This window comes from Pagrus pagrus, assembly GCF_965226575.1.
Source record: "Pagrus pagrus genome assembly, chromosome: 4".
NCBI classification, from domain to species: domain Eukaryota; kingdom Metazoa; phylum Chordata; class Actinopteri; order Spariformes; family Sparidae; genus Pagrus; species Pagrus pagrus.
In genome coordinates, this window is record NC_140188.1 from 29,998,937 (window position 1) to 30,018,884 (window position 19,948).

General features: G+C 39.7%; 1 protein-coding gene across 1 annotated transcript; it reads right to left on the reverse strand.

Annotated features, from left to right (window-relative positions):
• Positions 1-397: 397 nt before the first annotated feature.
• Positions 398-16,932, reverse strand: LOC311256214 (uncharacterized protein; the record flags this gene model as incomplete). The annotated part of the gene is made up of 13 exons (XM_084351064.1): positions 398-3,029; positions 4,219-4,382; positions 5,627-5,687; positions 7,822-7,968; positions 9,508-9,613; positions 12,017-12,314; positions 12,411-12,540; positions 12,641-12,687; positions 12,920-12,944; positions 14,542-14,663; positions 15,107-15,268; positions 15,353-15,444; positions 16,925-16,932. The coding sequence occupies 13 exons, from the start codon at positions 16,930-16,932 to the stop codon at positions 2,997-2,999; spliced, it is 1,395 nt and encodes a 464-aa protein (XP_084207190.1). The 3' UTR covers positions 398-2,996.
• Between the last annotated feature and the right edge of the window lie 3,016 nt (positions 16,933-19,948).

The window sequence follows — 19,948 nt, forward strand, 5'->3', positions numbered from 1 at the left end:
CAGGGATTGACGTTTCATTACGTCCTTGATGAATATTGCTGTACTGCACAATAGGTCAGCCAACAATAGGTTCAACATTTCAAAAAAAAGGATGAAGTTTCAGCAATCTAAAGACAACCTGTGCAGACTGTTTCAAAAGGACGTTTATCAATTATGAATCCATAACTTACTCCAAAAACATGCGTATATGCATATATGAGAATACACGTGATACCATCCACTAGACTGTATCTTGTATTATCTAAGTTAGGATTTTGTTTTCCACATGTGCTTGTGTAACAGTATAAAACAAGCTTATGTAATGTTTGGGAAAACCCCCAGTATTTTCCTGTGGATTATTCCAGGTATTTTTCAGAGAATGGCACCTTCAGGTCCAGCAGAAAAAAAAATGCTGAAGTTGACTTGATTACTGAAAGCGGATGTTTATTGATCTCTTTTAGATGAAAATGCATATATTGTTACAGGAGCATGGATTGTAATACTGACATACTGATATGTGATACCCACCACCAACGTTAATGAATGTACATGCACAACATACATCAAATGTTTAAAATGTTATAACCTGTTGAACAACTACTGTACTATCACACCACAAACAGCTGCTGGAAGTAGATGTTCCTTCTGTGTATGTATACATTTGTGATGTCGTGTTTCTGTGTGCAGATTCGTGTCAAACACGTCAGGCTACCGACGCTAGCCAGCAGCTAGGCAATCTATTCATCTTTGAAGATGGTGAATAACATGATCTTAATAATTGGCACTTTTCATTCTTTATGTGATCAAACTGACTTGCCATTCATTAGTTATTATATTTAGAAAAACTTTGGTTGAAATGATGACTGATGACTTGCGTGCGGTTAGCCGCTGTGCCTGAACAGTAGAAATCTGCATGATTCATCACACATCACTTGATTTATCGTGTAATACAAACCCTACCCGAAGGAAACAGTTGTGACATTGTTGAAGTCTGACAGACAATAACTTGTTGAGCTGACTAAAGTACATCCACAGATTTTCTCACATGTTCAGCCTCATGATAGAAAGTACTCGTAACACAAACAACAACCAGTTTCCCCAACCAGCAAGACACTTATACACACAGTTTTCACCTTCGTCCCACTGTAAATGCTTTAAATAGCCATTCATGTTTCACTTACAGATGGATAAACTACCCACTACACTTTCAGAACAGGACTGATCTGACTTCCATTATGATATAGTTTTCCATATAACGAGAAGATACCATACATGAATATGTGAGATACTGCAAACTAACACATGAGTAAACAAGTTGTTGATTACTTTTATAAAACCTATTCTATTCATTATCCATATTCATATAAACTAGTTTTTGCTACTAGTGACCATCTGTTATTTCAAAAATACTGAATGTCGTCTGACTGTAAATATGTTGTTTAATAAGAAACTATAAGGAACAGGCCACCAGATAACTTCTTAAACCTTATACCAGCATCTTTGCTTGAGCAAAGTTGAACCCAGAATATGATACTCACAACACTTAAAATCACAATACAACAAAAACACAAGTTTCTTCGAAAATGTCGAAAACAATTGTTCTCACAAAAAAATGCCAAAGTTCCCAAGAACACCTGATAAATGGCAGAAAGTAATCTTATACAACTACTATTTTTTAAAACATTTACATGGAATACAGCAGTGTCTACTATAATACTATAATATACAGTACATCTCTGTGTTGAGTAGAGATATCCAGGATGTGTTAAAGCTAGCTGAGCACAAAGCCTGAATGCAGGGTTAAAGCCTTGCCAAGAGAAAAAACATTTGTTTCAACAACTCCAAAACAGCCTTGTTTATATGTTGTTAGCCAGCTTGCTAACCAGCAGTATAACCAGAAGCCCCTGGGCTGAGTTCAGAGAAGGGAAACTGCCAAATGCTGTGTCACTGCAACTAGCGTTTGTTGGCCGAATGCTTTAATGCACAAGCTAACTTCTCGTCAGATGACAATGTTTTGTGTTCAATTTCTGCATTTATTAAATACAGATGATTTGATGCATAGTGCATTGACTGCTTTGGAGCTGTTGGAAAGCATGTCCGACTTTGCTAACCTTGTTCTATCCCCTGCTTCCAGTCATTGAGCTAAGCTAGCTAGGCTAAACACATTTTGCTTGCTTCTCTATAGAACACAAAGAGATGAAACACATATTTTTCTCTGACGTAGTAAGAAAGCAAAGTAGAAGGTGTACTGTATTTACCAAAAGTATTCTTTTAAGCATAATAATTCACAGAAACAGGTCAAAGACAGACCAGATTACATTATGTTTGACAAAGTACAGTTAAAATGTGTAAACCAAGTCCAAATGCCCAGTCAATACATCAACAGAAACCAAAGTCCCTGCACATGACAAGCTAAAAACTATGAAGGCAGTCAAATGACACTGCATTTACTCCCCGTCACCATACACTATTTACTAAAACGTGTTATGTCCTCAAATATTTAAGTCCTTTAAAAGATGCCACATGTACTTTCTATGACTCCAAATCCCCTGTGAGGTCTGTTTTAGGACACTTTCACTCCCCACTAAAAAATTTAGGGGACCAGGCTTTTATCTCACACTTCTGAACCCTTAAAACTTTCATTAAAAAGCCCTTAGTTTCTAATTATGCGGTCAATTTTTTAAATATATTTTCATAGGATTACATGTGGATCTCCTTAGACACACTAAGAGGACTACTTGTTACTCTAATGTAACAAACAATGGAAGTTTCACAGAAACCAACCAATGGGCACCTGATGTTTCTGTGCAGGTTATAGTAAACACCTGATTGCAAGTCAGGTATTTTTACCACACACAAAACCTCAGATGCTTTACATAACAGGCCTGAACTCATGCTCAGAAAGAAGACCACAATTACTGAGGTTCTTTTCTCTCTATGACAAATTCAAGCCTGAACCAACTCAGAACATTACTGTCGGGTTCCAAAAAGCCCTGCCGGGCAGATGTGCCGGGTGCTCAACCAATTCTAGGTTGCATACTCCAGCTCCCCTAAGAAAGAGAGGGTAAGAAAAATCAGTCAGCAATCGAAAATACAGGGGAAATTACTGCACAAGGTCTCTAGATGCCTAAATATTAAGGATGCGTGAGTACATAATTGTCTGTCTATATATTTGTTCAACCAACCAAATGAACTGAATCCATATTTCTACTCAGAATGGGCAGAGTTTAAACCGGGCATAGGTGGGACTTATTTAAGTTCATTCAGCCTGAAATTGGTACTGGTTTATCAGAAGTTGCTATATTTATTATTTATTAGAAAACTATTTATAGAAGAGCCTCAGGACTTAAATGAATAAACCTCAGTCAGCTACCCAATGAGGATTTTTCATTTCACATTTACTTAGATAACTCTTACCCGTAAAAACTAGGTTATCTGTATTGGATACTTGTTACGGTGAAGAACTTGGTCAACCCTATTAGCTAAATGCAATACATGTTAATATAGATGTTAGTATTAGAGCAACAGTTATTAGAGAAGCAAGTCCAAGTTTGTGCAACAGAAACTTGTTAATCCCAATCTGTTTGGGGATCGGTTTGTTTGGGCCAGTGTTTAATGCTTGGAGAGACTTCTGAACAAACAAACAGACACGTTTGTAGCCTCGTTAGAAGCCCTGTCTGTTTTGTAATGATTGTTACCCAACAGTGAGCGAACTGGGTGGATGGGTTATTAACAGAGAGAACACTTCTGACCTCCTCACCACTAGTGGGGAAAAAAATGCTCAAGTTTGGCCCGAGTTAGGTGCCAGAGGATAGGCCTTCAAAAGACACTTCAAAAGCATACCAGCATACTTACAACAACCACAAGGGAACAGGGAGGAATCAGGCCTACAGCTTTGTCAGTAGACAGTAGAAACATATTGTTTTCCAAGTTCACAACTGACATTGACTCATTATTTGTTCACGCTCTTAACCATTTGCTGCCACGCCAAAAAGCTGAACGACAAACATGTGACGTGTGTAAATGATGCCTTCAGCAACGTTGAATGTCTCCTGGCTACAGCTGTAACAGGAGTCTGCTGGTCTAAATGTGCATCCAGTGATGTTATAGTGCTTACTGCTTCTGTAAAGAGTGAGTAGCTTTTCCCTAACATGATCACGTCATTCAACATCATTTTCTTCCAAAAGGCATTTCATACATAGCTCTAATGCTCTAACATGATTTAATGAGTTTTCATACCATAGTATGAAGGTAGCTGCCCATCTGCAGCAGACACTCCAGGGTCTCCATCATCTGCTCTTGACGTAGAGTTTGGAGTCTTGTGTGATTTGGGCTTTTACTGCTTTCCAGCTCACGTACTGCTGCTTTCAGAGCCACTGAAGCACACTGGAGGACACTCATTCCTGAGAACATACACAAACATTTGGACTTTTGGTATTTTCATTTACTTTACCTGCACCTAACTCTTTGGATGTGTCATTGCTAGATTCTGACCGACGTAGTTGTCAATTTTATGCCCAGCGGCCACGTTGTGTAAGGAGCAAATTTACTTGCACCCACCCCTCTTAAAATGAGGTGTGGTCAGGCGCACTGCTATCTTGAGGAAGCAGAAAGTGACTGCACCATAGCCCAAAAAGAAGCTGGTCTCAAGTCAAAGGCACAGTGTTTTTCCTGCTATTTAAAGGGTGTATGATTTAGATAGTAAGATGTGCCTACATGGTTGGGTTCATAACAGGCGTACACTCTGCTTAAATGATCCAAGAGGCTGCTTTCTGTCCTTTAAAACAGATCTGAGTGTGCAGTAAGGTCACTGTGGCAAATATCATGGAGCATTTAAGCAGCAAAACTAAAAACTTTAGTTGTAAACTTGACAGGACAGAGGAAACTCTAGAACAAACTGAATTACACGTTTAGCTTCTGAAGTTAGTATTTTTTGACAGCTCTGATGGAGCTCAGGATTTATCAGGGCAGCTGCTTTACTTCAAACACTTTGACTATATGAACCGGGCCTGTGTGTGTGAGAAGTTGAGGGTTCTTCTTTTTTGGGTCACTTCTTCACACAGATGCTGGATGTCACTCCATTCTGCCACTCCTGCTTTCATTCCCAATATATTTAATTATGTGAAAACATTGTTCACAATATTGTTATAGTTTTCTTGCTAAAAATGATTTTGGCAAACATGCATTATTTTCAATAAGTGAAAGTCAAGTTATTGTAACGCCTTCATAAAACTATTATTATTTTTTTATGCAGATGACAGCCTTCTTTTCTTCGTACCAAATCTCAAACCAAGCTTTTGCTAACATGGTCCGACACTTCTTTACTACAGTTGATCATATTATGTTAGAGCAACTGATTTGGTTAATCATTTTCAAACTAAATTTAAGACTCATAATCACTCGGTCTTTTGCAGCAATTTATTTTATTGTAATTACTGCACCTATTTTGTATCTAACTTGTATCCTTGCCTCAAATGTGGTTTCATATTTATAATTTTTACAATTATGTGCATCTTAATATGTAAACGTGCATCAAATTCCCTTTCACTCTAATTGTTAAGTACATGGTAAATCTACATTTTGGTAAAGAACTTTAGAAATACAACTCATCATAATTACTGTTTTGGAGGATTTGAAAGATTCTTACCAGAGTTATCAGTTGCTTCAACGTCAACATACACACCATCCATCATTGCCTGTTTTAGAACCTAAAAGAAAAACATACATACTGGTTTAGGATGTGAGGTCATATGAGCCATGACCCCAAAGAGCACCACAAACTTCAGTTCCTTTTATCTGCTTTAAATAAACTGACCTCCATGACACACAGTTAGTTTGGTGAAGGAGTACAGATTATTATATATATATATATAATAATCTGTACTCCTTCTCCAAGATGTGCAGAGCTGCAATAAAACAGTCCAAATGTGAGCACAGTACAAGGCAGCACAATGATGGGGCCATGTGCCTGCCGGGCAGCAGCAAAACTATCACTCTATGGCTCTGCAAGGTACCACAGCTGTGGTGGTCCTGGAAGGAGGAGACTGGGGGGCAATGACTGTCCTGACAGATTCCAGCTATGTAGATTACAGAGAGAAACAACTGTTCGATTGTGAACTGTGCCAACTGTGTCTAATGTGTCTCTACAAAATCGCACTCCGACAATGTTGACCCACATCAACAAAGCTGCAGATTTGTGCATGTTTTCTTGAGGTTGCATAAGATTTAATTAAGTAACACTTACTTGCTGTGACATGTAGAATAATGTTTTGCCAATGTTTCGAATTTAGGAAACACAAAACCATGTCTACTCTGAACTTGTTGTCTTAGAGGTATCTCCTGGTTATGCAATTCATGATATGTGTATGGTCCTGGATCTAAAGATTACTTTTCCATTTTAATTCTTCTGCAAATGTTTTAAAGGATAAATCGTTTAGTCTATAATATGTATTCTTTTTTAAAAGATGAAAAAAGGCCCTTGCTATTGACCCCTAAGTGACGTCTTCAAAATGCTTGTTTTTACCAACAAACCTAAAATATATTCAGTAAATCGAGTAGATCCTCACATTTGATATTGATACTGAATATTGGAGACTGTTTCAATACTCATTTTCTGCAGTATTCATACATCAGTCTCTGCTGCACTTTCTCACTTTCCCTTTTCTCTGACAGCAACACACAAACATCATTTTTAAAGGCTTAGTCAGAAGTTTCTAAAATGTTTAAAGGTATTGTATTAAGGTTAGAAAATTCAGTATCGTGCCAGCACTAAACTGATATCATTTATCAAAATAATTGCGAATTTTTTTCCCGCCAATCAATTAATTAATTCATCATCTAAGTGTTGCAGCTGCAGTCTATCATGAGGGAAACAACACAGAACATGGCAGGTTCTTACACGACTTGACAACGAGTTCTCCAGAGGCAGCAGACAAACATCTCAGTCTTGACAAACAACATCAGTGGTATGTATTGACACAGTGCTAAAAACGTGAACGCAGTTCCGAAGAAACATTTACCTCGTCACATAATGACAGGTTACCCAGGTTGCTATTCAGCCTCGCCCAATTAAACCTGAAATAACTGCTCTGCTTCTGCACTTAACTAAAGGAAGAATTTGACACACTCTAGCATCACATATCCTTTAACATGTGATGGTACACAACTGACTGTATTCACTATACTGATCCTCTTCTTTGTCTATAGCACACATGGCATGAGTCATCCATCAAACAAATTCTTGAAACGAGTTCACTCAGCACATGATGCTGGTGAAATATTTTAAATTCAGAGCACAGTGAACAACCACAGGATGACATGACATGACAAGCTATACACAAGTGGTGTGTCTTACAAAACCAGCTAAGCTGGTTTCTGTCTAGAGCTCCTCTGACCTGTTTGAAGGCTTTAATCTGTAACTCGACACAGGAGAAACCTTGTTGACATTATAAACAAGTAACCGTGTGGCCGAATAACCTAAAAACCTCGTCTGGATCAGAGGAAAGCATAATTACATATCCATTAACTTGTGACATGAGGGGTAATGATGCTTGTTGTATGATATGGGAACAGTACTTGTGATCTGCACAAAGACATTTCTGTTATGAAGAAAAAAGGAACAGTGAACACGTTTTAACCACACCCTCATTCTATAGGTCAATGAACCTGTCATTATTTCAAAGACATCACCTGAAAACATTTATTCATGGTGTGTCGGTGTTACTGCAAATGCTAGAACTTAATGATGAGCTGCATTATTCACTCATTTTGCCCAAATCCCATCAGTGCTGTCCCTGTCCTTAACACATTTTGAGCAGCAGAGAAAAAAAGAAAAGCTCTAACCTCCAGGACTCTGATGTAGCCTTTCTCAGCACTCAGGTGGAGACAGGACTTCCCTAAGTTGTTTGTCTCGTTGACATTGGCGCCCAAACGGATCAGATCCGCCACCATCAGGTGGTGGTTGTTCTTTGCAGCATGGAGGAGGGGGGTCTGTGAACAGAGGGCCGTTAACTAAAACTGGTCAAATGGTGACAAAAGATGTAAATGTGTTAGCTCTGCTTAACGTGACACACCTGAAATCAATTCTTCTTCGCTGCTCTAAAAGCCAACACAGGCAGCCACAGAACATCTCTAATTGTAATTAAAGCAGCATCAGTGACACTTTGCTGTGTGTCCAGTAAGTGAACACTTAAGGATACAATATGTTCCAGCCGACTGTACTCTGTTTTTAGTTTGCATAATCTACATTATTATAACATATCTTAATTTGTTTGCAGACTAGTTAGTCCCAAATAACTAATAGGTGGACACTAAGTGGAACTAACTAACTTACACCACTGTTTGTTAAAAAAATAAATGAACAGACACCTAGACTTATGCATTTGGGATTTCGTGCTGCTTTTTTCCCCTTGTACCAAACCGCTAACCCAGAATTTTGGCATGCACCAAACCATGGCAATAATGGCGTAACACTTACAATGAAATGACACTGTCAGGCAGATTTATCCAACTATAACGGAGTCTCTGTCTGTCTGACTGTTATTGGCATATCTTGAGAACTGTTCATCTGACCTACTTCACACGCAGGTTTGTTTCTGAGGAAACAAGGAAGTGCACGTGCAGTTTAGACAGGCGAGTCATTAAAAATTTAATAAACGGCACACACCACGCCCCAGCAGCGGGGTTGGGCTTCAGTACTCTGGCTTCATGGCTCTGCAGACTGAAGCTGGGCTCACACGCGATCTCTCTCACGTGATCTCATGGGGAAGCAGATGTGACAAAATGGAGATCCGTGTGGCGCAACAAATTGCTGTATTTACATGACGCAGAGACAAAAAAACCTCAACACGGCTTTTCTATTCTTCAACGAGAACTGGGGGGGAGATTTTAATTTTCTCTCAACAGTAGTATGCGAGCTTAAGGAAGCCTCAAGGGAAACAATATTTACAGCAACCTGAGCCGCCCCGGCATGCCAACCTCATTGGCTGTTTTGGTCCGGTTTGGAAAGTTCTGTCTCAATTTTAAATCGTAAATATTAATATTTGATACTATTGAGGCAGCCTCGAGCAGTTCAGGAGGCCTCAGACTGGATCTGTCAAGCCCTCAAATTACTGGATCATCTGGGCGGAACATCAGCACCAGTGTTACAATTGGACAGCCTACAGGAACGCAACATTGGGATTCAAATGATGTAAATTCACGAAAAAAACCTCTGCTAGTGAAATCCCTGCTCTACTTTAAAACTGCGGTGTTTACGCCAACGCAAACTGACTAAAGAGCTTATTTGAAATGAATAACTCTGCTAACTACATGCAGTTCACTTTAACAGACGTTTCCCAAAGGTCAAATTAACGACATTCACTGCCACTGGTGCAAAGGAAGCAGCATCTGATCAAATATGATTCAATATGAATCAATATCCATATCCTAATATCCATGGGTGGAGCTTTAATTCTGAAATAATGCTGAATAGTTTAATGAATAACAATACATCATATGTTATGTTTTTGAACAGAAGTTGTACTATACCATTCCATCAGAGTCTTTCAGGTCCAGTCTGTTGAGTACAGCCAACCTTCTTGCGATGGCGTAGCCCAGTGCCCTCTTCCCAACACACGCTGTTTTATGGAGAGCTCTGGAGGGACAGGCACAATGCCACATGTTGAGACAAAAAAATGCTAAAGGTACTTACTCATACAAAGAGGCGGCATTCAATCTTATTAGATAAGAACAAGTCTAAACCTGGGTCATATATTATTTCATAATATAAGCTGAGAAAAGCGGACTTAATTGCAAAAGGCCTGCAGGCTCCACAAACTAAACCACGATAAGCCTTTTGCACAGCAGAGGTTTTGACTTGTCATAGAAGGAAAAGGAAGAAGGAAAATGTGTTATTGTTGTAATTGAATCATCGATCGCTCTGTTCAATTAAATTGTGCTAGTAAGCCATGACAGTGAGCCAGCAGGAACAACAGCAGGGGCCTTTAGCTGAAAGAACTAATTGACCTTAAATCATCACTTACTACAATGAAAGAGTCAATATGATCAGACTCCTTCAGGCCTGGTTTTTGAACCATAAAAAATGAGACATCAAACACAGATTATCTCATCATTATTATGAAAGCGAAAACACAGCACAGTATTAAACTTACATAAGTAGTTACATAGGAAGGTCTAACTTTTTCCAGACCTATAATTTTCGACCATAACTCAAAATGCCTGCTCTGGATTTTACACATATAAATGTGAACATGTGGCTTAAAAGTACATCTAAAACTAACGTTAGCTCTTGCAAACTGCGGTTCAACGTGGCAAGACATTATTTCCCACACATTGACTTCACAAGTATATTTGGCAACCAATTTTTATGGAAGAATTATCCTATCTTTATTCAAGAGCGTAGATTTTCAGTTTGAGAGCATGATTTCATTCCTTTTCAGTGACACAGCTCCTTCTCGTGCTCAGATTTATTCTCCTCACGCTCACATTTTGTGCTCGCACTGAGATGTTTGCTGCTTTCTTTCAAAATGTGTGCTTGAACTCAAAAATCACATGCTTGTGCTCACATATCTTCTTCTTGCACACAAAAATGTTGCTCGCATTCAAATAGGTCCTGTGCTCGCTCAGATCTAAAGTCTGCGCGCTCAAATCTAATGTGCACGCACTCAGAACAAGCACCTCCTCTCCGGTTGAGGAGTCTGCTCAGACTCAAGGCTGTCCCTCCCTGCGCTTAAAATATTGTGTTTCACCAGCCAATAGGGGACAGCTAGAGTGTGGACCACCATCGGCGGCGCGGAGTGAGGATGTGTCGATCTGATGGTGTTCACTGTTTGATAACTGAACAGGTCCATCACTCAACAAAATATAGAGAAATGTCACGGTGTAAAAAATCACCACGACAGTCAGCCCTTCCGACCGAAACTTCAGTGAACTTTCCCCCCAGAAAACAGCCTCCCTCCCTGCCAGTGAAAGAGTCAGACAGTCTCCTGTTTACTTGTGGTGATTATGTAATTATGTAACTCAGAGAAAAACGTAGGATGTTTGGAGGGTCAGGATCTCAATCACAACACATTATAACAGCATCCATATGATTATAAACAGTCAGCGGGTACATGTTCAGATTAACAGGAGGACACCGGGGAACCCGTTGAAAAAAACACACGTCATTTCATGACGTGTACCGTCACGCCGGCGCCGGCTTTCTGTGTGAATTACTCTGGTTCGTCTTTTACGCCGGAGCTGCTCGGCTCTGTGTGAACAACCAACGGCGGAGAATTAGCAAACCTCCGCTGCGGCGATAATGCGGCGACCCTGTGTGGTTTAAAATGTAACATCTAGCAGTGTACTTATCCACTCGACTATCGTAACACTACGCTGTTGTACTATATAACATATGTCCGCTAATATTATATTCAAAAAAAATCTAAACTAAGATAACTCTTTTTAGGATTACTTAAAATTAATTATACATGCTGGCGTCTTAAATAGGTGACGCTTCAATTAGCTGGCTAATATGGTAAATTGGTGTATTTTGAGAGAAGCAGTTTTACAAACAGAAAATCTACGCTACGCTACGATTATCTACGATAATTCTTCCATAATTTTAGCTTTTTATACTTTTTTGTTTTTTATCCTTCCAAGACAACGACGCCATCCGTGATCGATTTACTAAGTGACAATCTGCACTCGTTCTTCCTCTGCCATCTACTGTCCATCACACATGCTTTGCAGCTTTGTGTCTCTTTACAGGGCTGGATAAGAGAGTCTCCAGCTCTGGAGAAGAGAGTTGGTGCAGACTCAGACCTTTTAGAGGAATAAACACCTGGAGTCACATCAGATTCTGCTCTGATCCGGATATCAACGGGAGGAGAACTCAGAGATTAACTCTCACTTTGTACAACCTTTTTTCACTCACACAGTAGAACAACCCAACTCCAGTAAACTGACTGTGATGTGTAATATAGATGGAGTTCACCTTTAAAAGTTGGATGTATAATCTCCACACACACATACAATGACATTCTTGCACCAGACTTACGCTCTGCCATGTCCATCGGTCGCCAGCAGTACAGCATCAGAGATGTCACTCAGCTGGCTTTCTTCTTTCTGCAGCTGTGTCCAGAAGAAGGCAGAGCTGTTCAGATTCCAGTCCTGGTTCTGAGGATCGAACCACTCCTTCCCCAGTCCACCGTCTCTTCCAATGAACTGGGGGCTGTTGTGCATGATGCCAGGGGGGGACAGGGCCTGGTGGTAGTCTGCTGTGCCTGGTGAGTAAGTCATGTAGGACTGGGGGCTGGGGATCATTTCATCGGACTCGTCACTGTAGTAGCCGGCACCTTAGCAAAATGATAAGAGGTGAGAGTAGGTGCTGTGAACACACGTATCACTTCAGAGATTAAATAATAAATGTGGATCTGGCCACTGCAAATTACCAGTCGGAGACCAGTCAGGAGACACTGGAGGTTGAGGAGGGGAACGGTAGTTGTTGCCGGTCTTAAGATCTTCCTCCAGCACCTCAACAATGATTGCCAGCTCCTCCAGGCTTTTAGTGGGGCATTTTTTCTGAAGCCAAAGACATGTATTTATAGCATTCTATAAATCTGCCTCTTACAGAGAACTTGGAAACTTTCGAGGCCGGCCTGGAGTGTTTTTCAATACTCACCTTGGCGGTTCGACGTCCCGTGCGAGTTTTGACTCGTTTCTTGTCTCCTGTGGAAGAAAATGTTAAGTGTTAGTCAGAGAGCACTGTACAGTATGTACCTATAATGCATGTTCTCACAGTACAATCTTGCCTTGCAGGCTTTTGTTTCTTCGTAGTGGTTCATGAGCTACACAACCTCTGTGTCCACGATCTAGAATACAGCTGATTACCTCTTAATGGAGGAACAAAACTCTCCATGACACCACACCTTAAATCACTATGAATCTGGGTTTTACTGACCTGTGACTGTTGCTCCGTAGATGTCCTGTGTTCAATGAAAAAAATAAATAAAAAATTTGCACGAGTGTGAGTTTGCTTTAATATGGTTTATGTTTTTCCAAACACAAATACAGGCCCGGCCATTTTATGCGTCATAGTAGGCAATATACAATATTGATATTTATATGACACAAAACACATCATATCATGTAAAATCATGTTCACATTACATTGTGTATGAGCTGACATTCATCTCAGGAGGTGGAAGGGATGGTGTGCAGTTACGGACGAGAAGGCTGCCAAGCCAATGACCACAGTTCAAGACTGTGTTCTGTGGTTATTCTGAGCGTCAAACTACCAGATATATTTTAAAGAGACCTCTGGAAATCTCCATCTCCAATCTCCAGCACAGTCGCTGTTTTGGTGTTGATTATGATGTTTTCCTAACCCTAACCCAGCGTTTTTGGTGCCTTAACCTAACCAGGCCAAAAGCACAGTATGGTTACAAGATAAACTTGAAAACTGGACCTGAAGAAAAGTAAAGTTTCCACATGGATTACAGAAACGTATATTGCCAACCTTTAATCTGGTGATTAAACCATCGCATTTTATTTTAGATTTGATGTCTACTAGACAAAAGGAAACAACCTGACATCTGGAGTCAGTGTTTTCATGTACTCAATGGAGTTTTTATGTCTTTACAGCTCAGCTTAATTCGGCAGGAAAAACACACTGAAAAGGTTCATTTTAGCTGTCCTTCAAACAAATCTGGAACCAAATATAGGGACGAACTATAACTTGGAAAGCCAAACATAGTAAATTGTGAATGTGAATAACAATTTTGAATGTTTGTTCAGAATTCATGGACATTGACAGTTAAATCTGGTTATCTATCTGTATATTATGACTTTCAGATTACAGTAAGTTGTAATAAAAACACATGGGTGTGGCAGTGCTGTTATTAGGACAATGATCCTCACAGGTTATTAGGCCAGATCTGTTCAGCTAGGGTCCCCTTGAACAACTTTATTCCAGGCCATCTGATCATTGTGTTAGTAGACTAATTAGCCCATTCATTAGTTCGATCTGTTGCTTCTCTTATTTCATTATAAAGTTTTAACCCACGCTGTTTAAACACAAGGAATTTTCAAGAAATCCAACTGACTTCTAAGATTAAAAGGGGGGGATTGTTTTTTCCCTGTACTTTTGTGTATATAATGTTTCTCTTTCATATGTCAAAACTAATAAACAATGAAAGTGTATTGTTTTCACACATCTAACTTCCGAGCGTTACATGTCAGACGAAGGCGACATGTAACGGCCCCATGGCACTTCACTTCTTTTCAGATCTGACCCTTCTAAAAAGGTAGTTTAAAAAACTACTGATCACACTAGCTCCTCAGTAATGTTGCATTATTTAATCACGCACAAATCAGCAGCCACATCACCTGTGTGGTGTGATTTTTTCAGTGTATGAAGATTTTTTTAAAACTCTAAAATCCAAAGAACTTATAGCTGACTTTTCACACATTTGAAAGCATTAACATTTAGATTGTTGCAGCTTTTCACAAACCCAAGTGACATAAAATGCAATATCTTTTTGCCACTTGGGCCATAAATATAAATAAATAAGTAAACGTTACCTGAAAATCTTGAGGTTCCACGCCTTGGGCTAGACGGATGTTCCTCAGAAGATCCCTCACCGGCATTTTGACCCGGACTCCCAGGTAGACTTTCTCACTATCGTAAATGGAACATCGTGCCCCTGGTGGTGACAGTGGATGAGGAAGCTTTATGGCAGGATCTGACAGCACCATTTTTGACACACAAACATTATACTACAACACATTTGATGTGTATTTAAGCTGAAGGAACTGAACGATCAAAATGATTTTGAAGCTGTTATTTTAAGGTCAAAAGTTACATAATGTTGCTTTTCTCTATGTCTAACTAACAGAGCAGGCCTGCTCACCAGGCAGGTGTTCAGCTCTTCATTTAACTTCCCCTTCATTCTGAGCTGCTGTTGAACTGCGTCACAGCCACAATGAGGCCTATTATTATTATTATTGTTCATTAGGAGTATTCTGTAACTATGACTGAATTTAGGATGCTATCTTGGAAAGTCTGCTGTTTTAACACCCGCCATAGTCTCAACAGACACGTTGGCAGCGCCATCACACGGTGACCAGGTAGAACAAAGTGTCCTACCTCTTTTCTTACTGCCCACATCCTGGACAGAACCACCGGGACCAGGTGTGTGTGCTCCGGCCAGGCCCGCCGCGGGCTCCCCCGGCAGAGGGGAGAGCTCAGTTTCGTCACCTCTTTCTCTCGGGTCCTTCCGTTTGTAGCGTCCTCTCATCTTCACTGCGTCTGAAACAGAAATGACATAAGTGAGCTTTGACCAAACGGGACTCTAGTCTTCGCGTGTTAAGAGTTTAAAAGTAAAATACTGACCTGTGTCAGGGTCGTGTGTGTCGGTGTGGGCTGGGCCGGTCTCCTTCAGAACTGAGCCGCTGCTCCTCCACTCACAGCAGCTGCTGGTCTGCCTGGGTTACCTGAAGGCTGGGAACAAGACTGACTGCTCCAGGTGAGCACAGCCCCGCCCACCGCTGCCCCGCCTCTTTGTCTGCAAGTGAGGAAGTGAATTGTGATTGTATTATGATTATATTATAATATTTTAACAGCAGCAGTACAGCAGCTGTGAATAAACTCTCAGCCTACCTGCTGCAGTCAGGCTGTCTGTTGTCAGCCACTCCTGGAGTGTCTGCCAGGCTTTACACCAGGTTCACTGTGATACATATGGAAGCCTGTTAGTGCCCATTAAAGAAAAGGATCAGGTGAAAACTAAGCTTGATGAATAAATAATCCCACGGTTAGTCATAATTATAAGAGAAAAAGCCGTAATCATGAGATAAAAGGTAGAAATTATGAGATAAAAGTCAATATTATGAGACTACTGTCAACATAAACTCAAAATAACTCATAATCATGTCATTAAGGCTTAGTTTTCATACATTATTTTCTCTTTAACTGTGTATAGGCCTAAAGTAGGCCTAATGTATATGATAAAAATAGGATTTTTACATGTAATCAATTATTTTATATTAGGGTCTAGCTACTTACTTATTAAAATAAATACTCTGAATACTTCTCCCACCACTGGTCAGGAGATACAGGTTGCAAGTTAAAAAGCCATTGGGTGCTTCTGATATTTACAAAGAAAGCTGACTGACAGCATTAAACACAGAAAAGCACACATTCAGTCAGACATGTTATGATGTCTTTCTTCTGATGGAGTGGAGTCCCACAGGTCGTCTGCAGCTTGAAGCCATGCAGGGTCTTCCAAGAAGCCCTTCTCTGGTATTTGGCGGAGTGAAAAACCAAAACCAACGTTTTTTCCTCTGTTGAATGTAAATCTGGGTGATAATGACTTCAGGGCACTTTGTCAGCACTTCAAATAATTGAGATAGTCACTGAAAGAAGCAATGTTTTGATTGGCAGACTATATGCTCATCAAAGAGACCTTCCCTAAAATGGCATGCCTTTGTCACAGTTGATTTTTGACAGGTAGGTGTAATCAGAAGTGCAACCAAGGTGAACCACACCTGTATAACGTGTATTGATTACTAAGTTGTGTCCAAATAAATTGCTTAGAATTGTTAATCTTTGGAGGGAGGGAGGAGTGTTCCTATAAAGTAGAAAACATTTAAAGAATTCATATTTTCTGGTGGCAACGGCAGCTAACCAATGCGGCAGTGCAGTGGTTAGCTGTTCCCCCACAGCAAGAAGGTCCTGGGTTCAAGACCTGGCTGGGGCAGGGCCTTTCTGTGCAGAGTTTGCATGTTCTCCCCGTTTCTGTGTGGGTTCTCTCCGGGTACTCAGGCTTCCTCCCACGATCCAAAGACATGCCAAAATTTAGGTTAATCGGCTGCTCTAAATTGTCTGTAGGTGTGAATGTGAGCGTAAATGGTTGTTTGTCCCTAAATGTCAGCCCTGTTATGAATTGGCGACTTATCCAGGGTGTACCCTGCCATCGCCCAATGTCAGCTGGGGTCGGCTCCAGCACCCCCGTGACCCTGAAGAGGATAAGCGGTTTCAGATAATGGATGGATATTTTCTGGTGCAGCTATGGTCATAGTTACTCACATCGTAATGTCGTCTTATATCGAGACATTCCAATGAACATGAAGAACAAGTGAATATCAAAGAATGCCAGTAAAGAAAATCATTCAACCTCCTACAGTGAGAGAAGGATGGCAGAAAGTAGGCCAGGAAAGACCGACAGGTGTTTGAAACAGCCTACTTTTATGGAAAGTCACTTTTTATAGGCATACTAAGACATCAGTCAAGCTTGAGCTTGAAGCCTGGTCATGGATGTGAGGTATTTACACCTCCAGTCTTGTCTGGACATCAGAAGTGCAATCAAGGCAAATAGGACAGTAGCAGTGGCTATATTTGCAACAATATATGGAAAATATTAGTGTATAACATGCATTGATTACTAAGATTACTATTATTGATTTTGCTAAGGTAATTTGTTCAGCTGGCAAAAATGAAGTTATGTCATCAACCTACCAGCAAATGTCTACACCAAATGACAATCCATTCAAAAGTTCCACAGTACCACAAATCCAAGTGTCAGGTTCTTTACTTTTACTCTAGTGGGACTTTTTGGCACTGTTTTTCAACAGCGGTCATACCCCTGCAACAAAATTCTGCTTTAAGCACCAATTTGTAAGTATCAAGTGTGTTTATTTCTAGGTTTAAAGGTAGATTGTTAACAACTTCGACAACTGCCATCAAGCTCGGTGATCCTAAGCAAGGACGTAGGCTTGGTTTTGATATTGCTGGTGACAAAGGACATCACTGTAAAGACTCATTACAGAATTTAGTGGAATCAACTTATCTTTTCTAATTAACTTAACTTAAATATACAAGTTTTATTTGTGTCAAGATTGTGGGAGCCAAATTGTGTTTTATATGTTTCAGTTAAATAAATAAGTGTAGTTTGTATTTTGTTTAAAAGTTCCAGTCTCCAGTCTGTACTCCAGTCTTGTCTGGACATCAGAAGTGCAACCAAGGTGAAACTCCCACACACAGAACAGTCTATTTGAATACTGATGAGATCAGATTTCAAACGTGCACAACATTTCACACAACAAGTGATCTGTGGTCGGTATGATCTGACAGTTGAAAAAAAACAGTTGCTACAAACTTTGACATTGGATGGTTTCCAAATAGGACACACAACCTATAGTACATATACAGGTGTGGTGCATTTGTAACAGTGATTTATGATCTATGTTTTTATTCTCACATCAGTTTTATTTCCTTTTCTTGTTAGTGTGAATGCTTCAAAGCATTCACACTATTGTTCTTCTGGAATTTATTAGTGTGAATGCTTCAAAGCATTCACACTATTGTTCTTCCGGAATTTATTAAAGTTATTAGTGTGAATGCTCCAAAGCATTCACACTATTGTTCTTCCGGAATTTATTAAAGTTATTAGTGTGAATGCTCCAAAGCATTCACACTATTGTTCTTCCGGAATTTATTAAAGTTATTATTATTATTATTATTCCAGCTTCCGTACGTTTTTCAGCTCTCTTCTACTCTTTCAAATTTTGAGCTACAGAAACCATTCAACCATCAAAATGTTCAGCTCGTTAAGGACATTACTGCCTCTATTTTTCATTTTTCTATCTTTCATACTTTTGGAAATATTCAGCTTTTTCTGCCAAATTTTTCCCATTCATCCTTATGGGGAATTTCTCAAATTTCATTCTGCTACATCTTCAGCATACGTTCAGCTATAGAAACCGTTCAACTATCAAAATGTTCAGCTCTTTATGCTCTTTCAGCCTTGTGCTTTTAAGCTTTTCAGCTTTTCAACTTTTTCAAATATTCAGCTTTTTCAAAACTAAAACCAAAATTTTTTCCCATTCATCCTTATGGGGATTTTTTCAAATTTCATTCTGCTACTACTTCAGCATACGTTCAGCTATAGAAACCGTTCAACTATCAAAATGTTCAGCTTTTTAAGCTCTTTCAGCCTTGTTCTTTTCAGATTTTTAGCTTTTCAACTTTTTCAAATATTCAGCTTTTTCAAAAAAAAATTTAACATGGAAACAAATGGGAAAATCCTCAAATCCTCCTCAAAACTCATCCACTTTCAACCTCTTCTTCTCCCTCATACTTTGAGCTAGAGACACCATTCCAACTTTAAACTATCCACAAGACCTTGAACTATTGAACTTGATTTTCAGTTTTTGAAAATCTTTTACGGTTTTGAAATTATCACAGTTTTAGTTTTAAGGATTTTTAGCTCATCTTCTGGGTTTATAATGGGTGTGTATTGCGTGAGCTAGAGTGCGGAACATCATCGCTAGAGTGGAGAGCAGCTGCAAAAACTTTAGAAAAAACTCTCTTCAGCTTGATTTGGGTCCCACAGCTTTTACTTCACATAGACAATATATACATAGAAATGTAGGAAATCTTGTTGGCTTTCATATGATCATCTTATTTCAGATGTGCGACTTAAACTTTTGGCTGTAGAAGCCCTCGAGCGACAAGCACTCCAGCAACTCCCCCATAAGCCGCAATGTTAACTTTGAGCCTAAATTTCTGGAGTGGAGCAGACGGTACCGGTTTTGTCTCTCGCTCTTGTGCCCTCATTTTTCACTCTTCAGAAATAAAAAATACATCACATGGTTCAGAAATGTCTCCTGTTACTCACTGTATACATATTTTGGCCATAACCATTACACTTTTTCCTAAACCTGTAGCTGTTCGGGAGGTGTTTTCCCATTCATTCTTATGGGGACATTTTCAACTTTGGTTCTGCTACTGCTCCAGCATATGTGCTGCTACAGAAACTGTTTGGCTGTCAGACTGTTCAGCTTTTTAAGCTCTTTCAGACTATTACTTTCAGCTTTTCACCCTTTTCAGCTTTTCAACCTTTTCAGCCTTTTCAACCTTTTCAGCTTTTTCAAATATTCAGCTTTATGTTCAGCTATAGAAACCATTCAACTATCAAAATATTCAGATTTA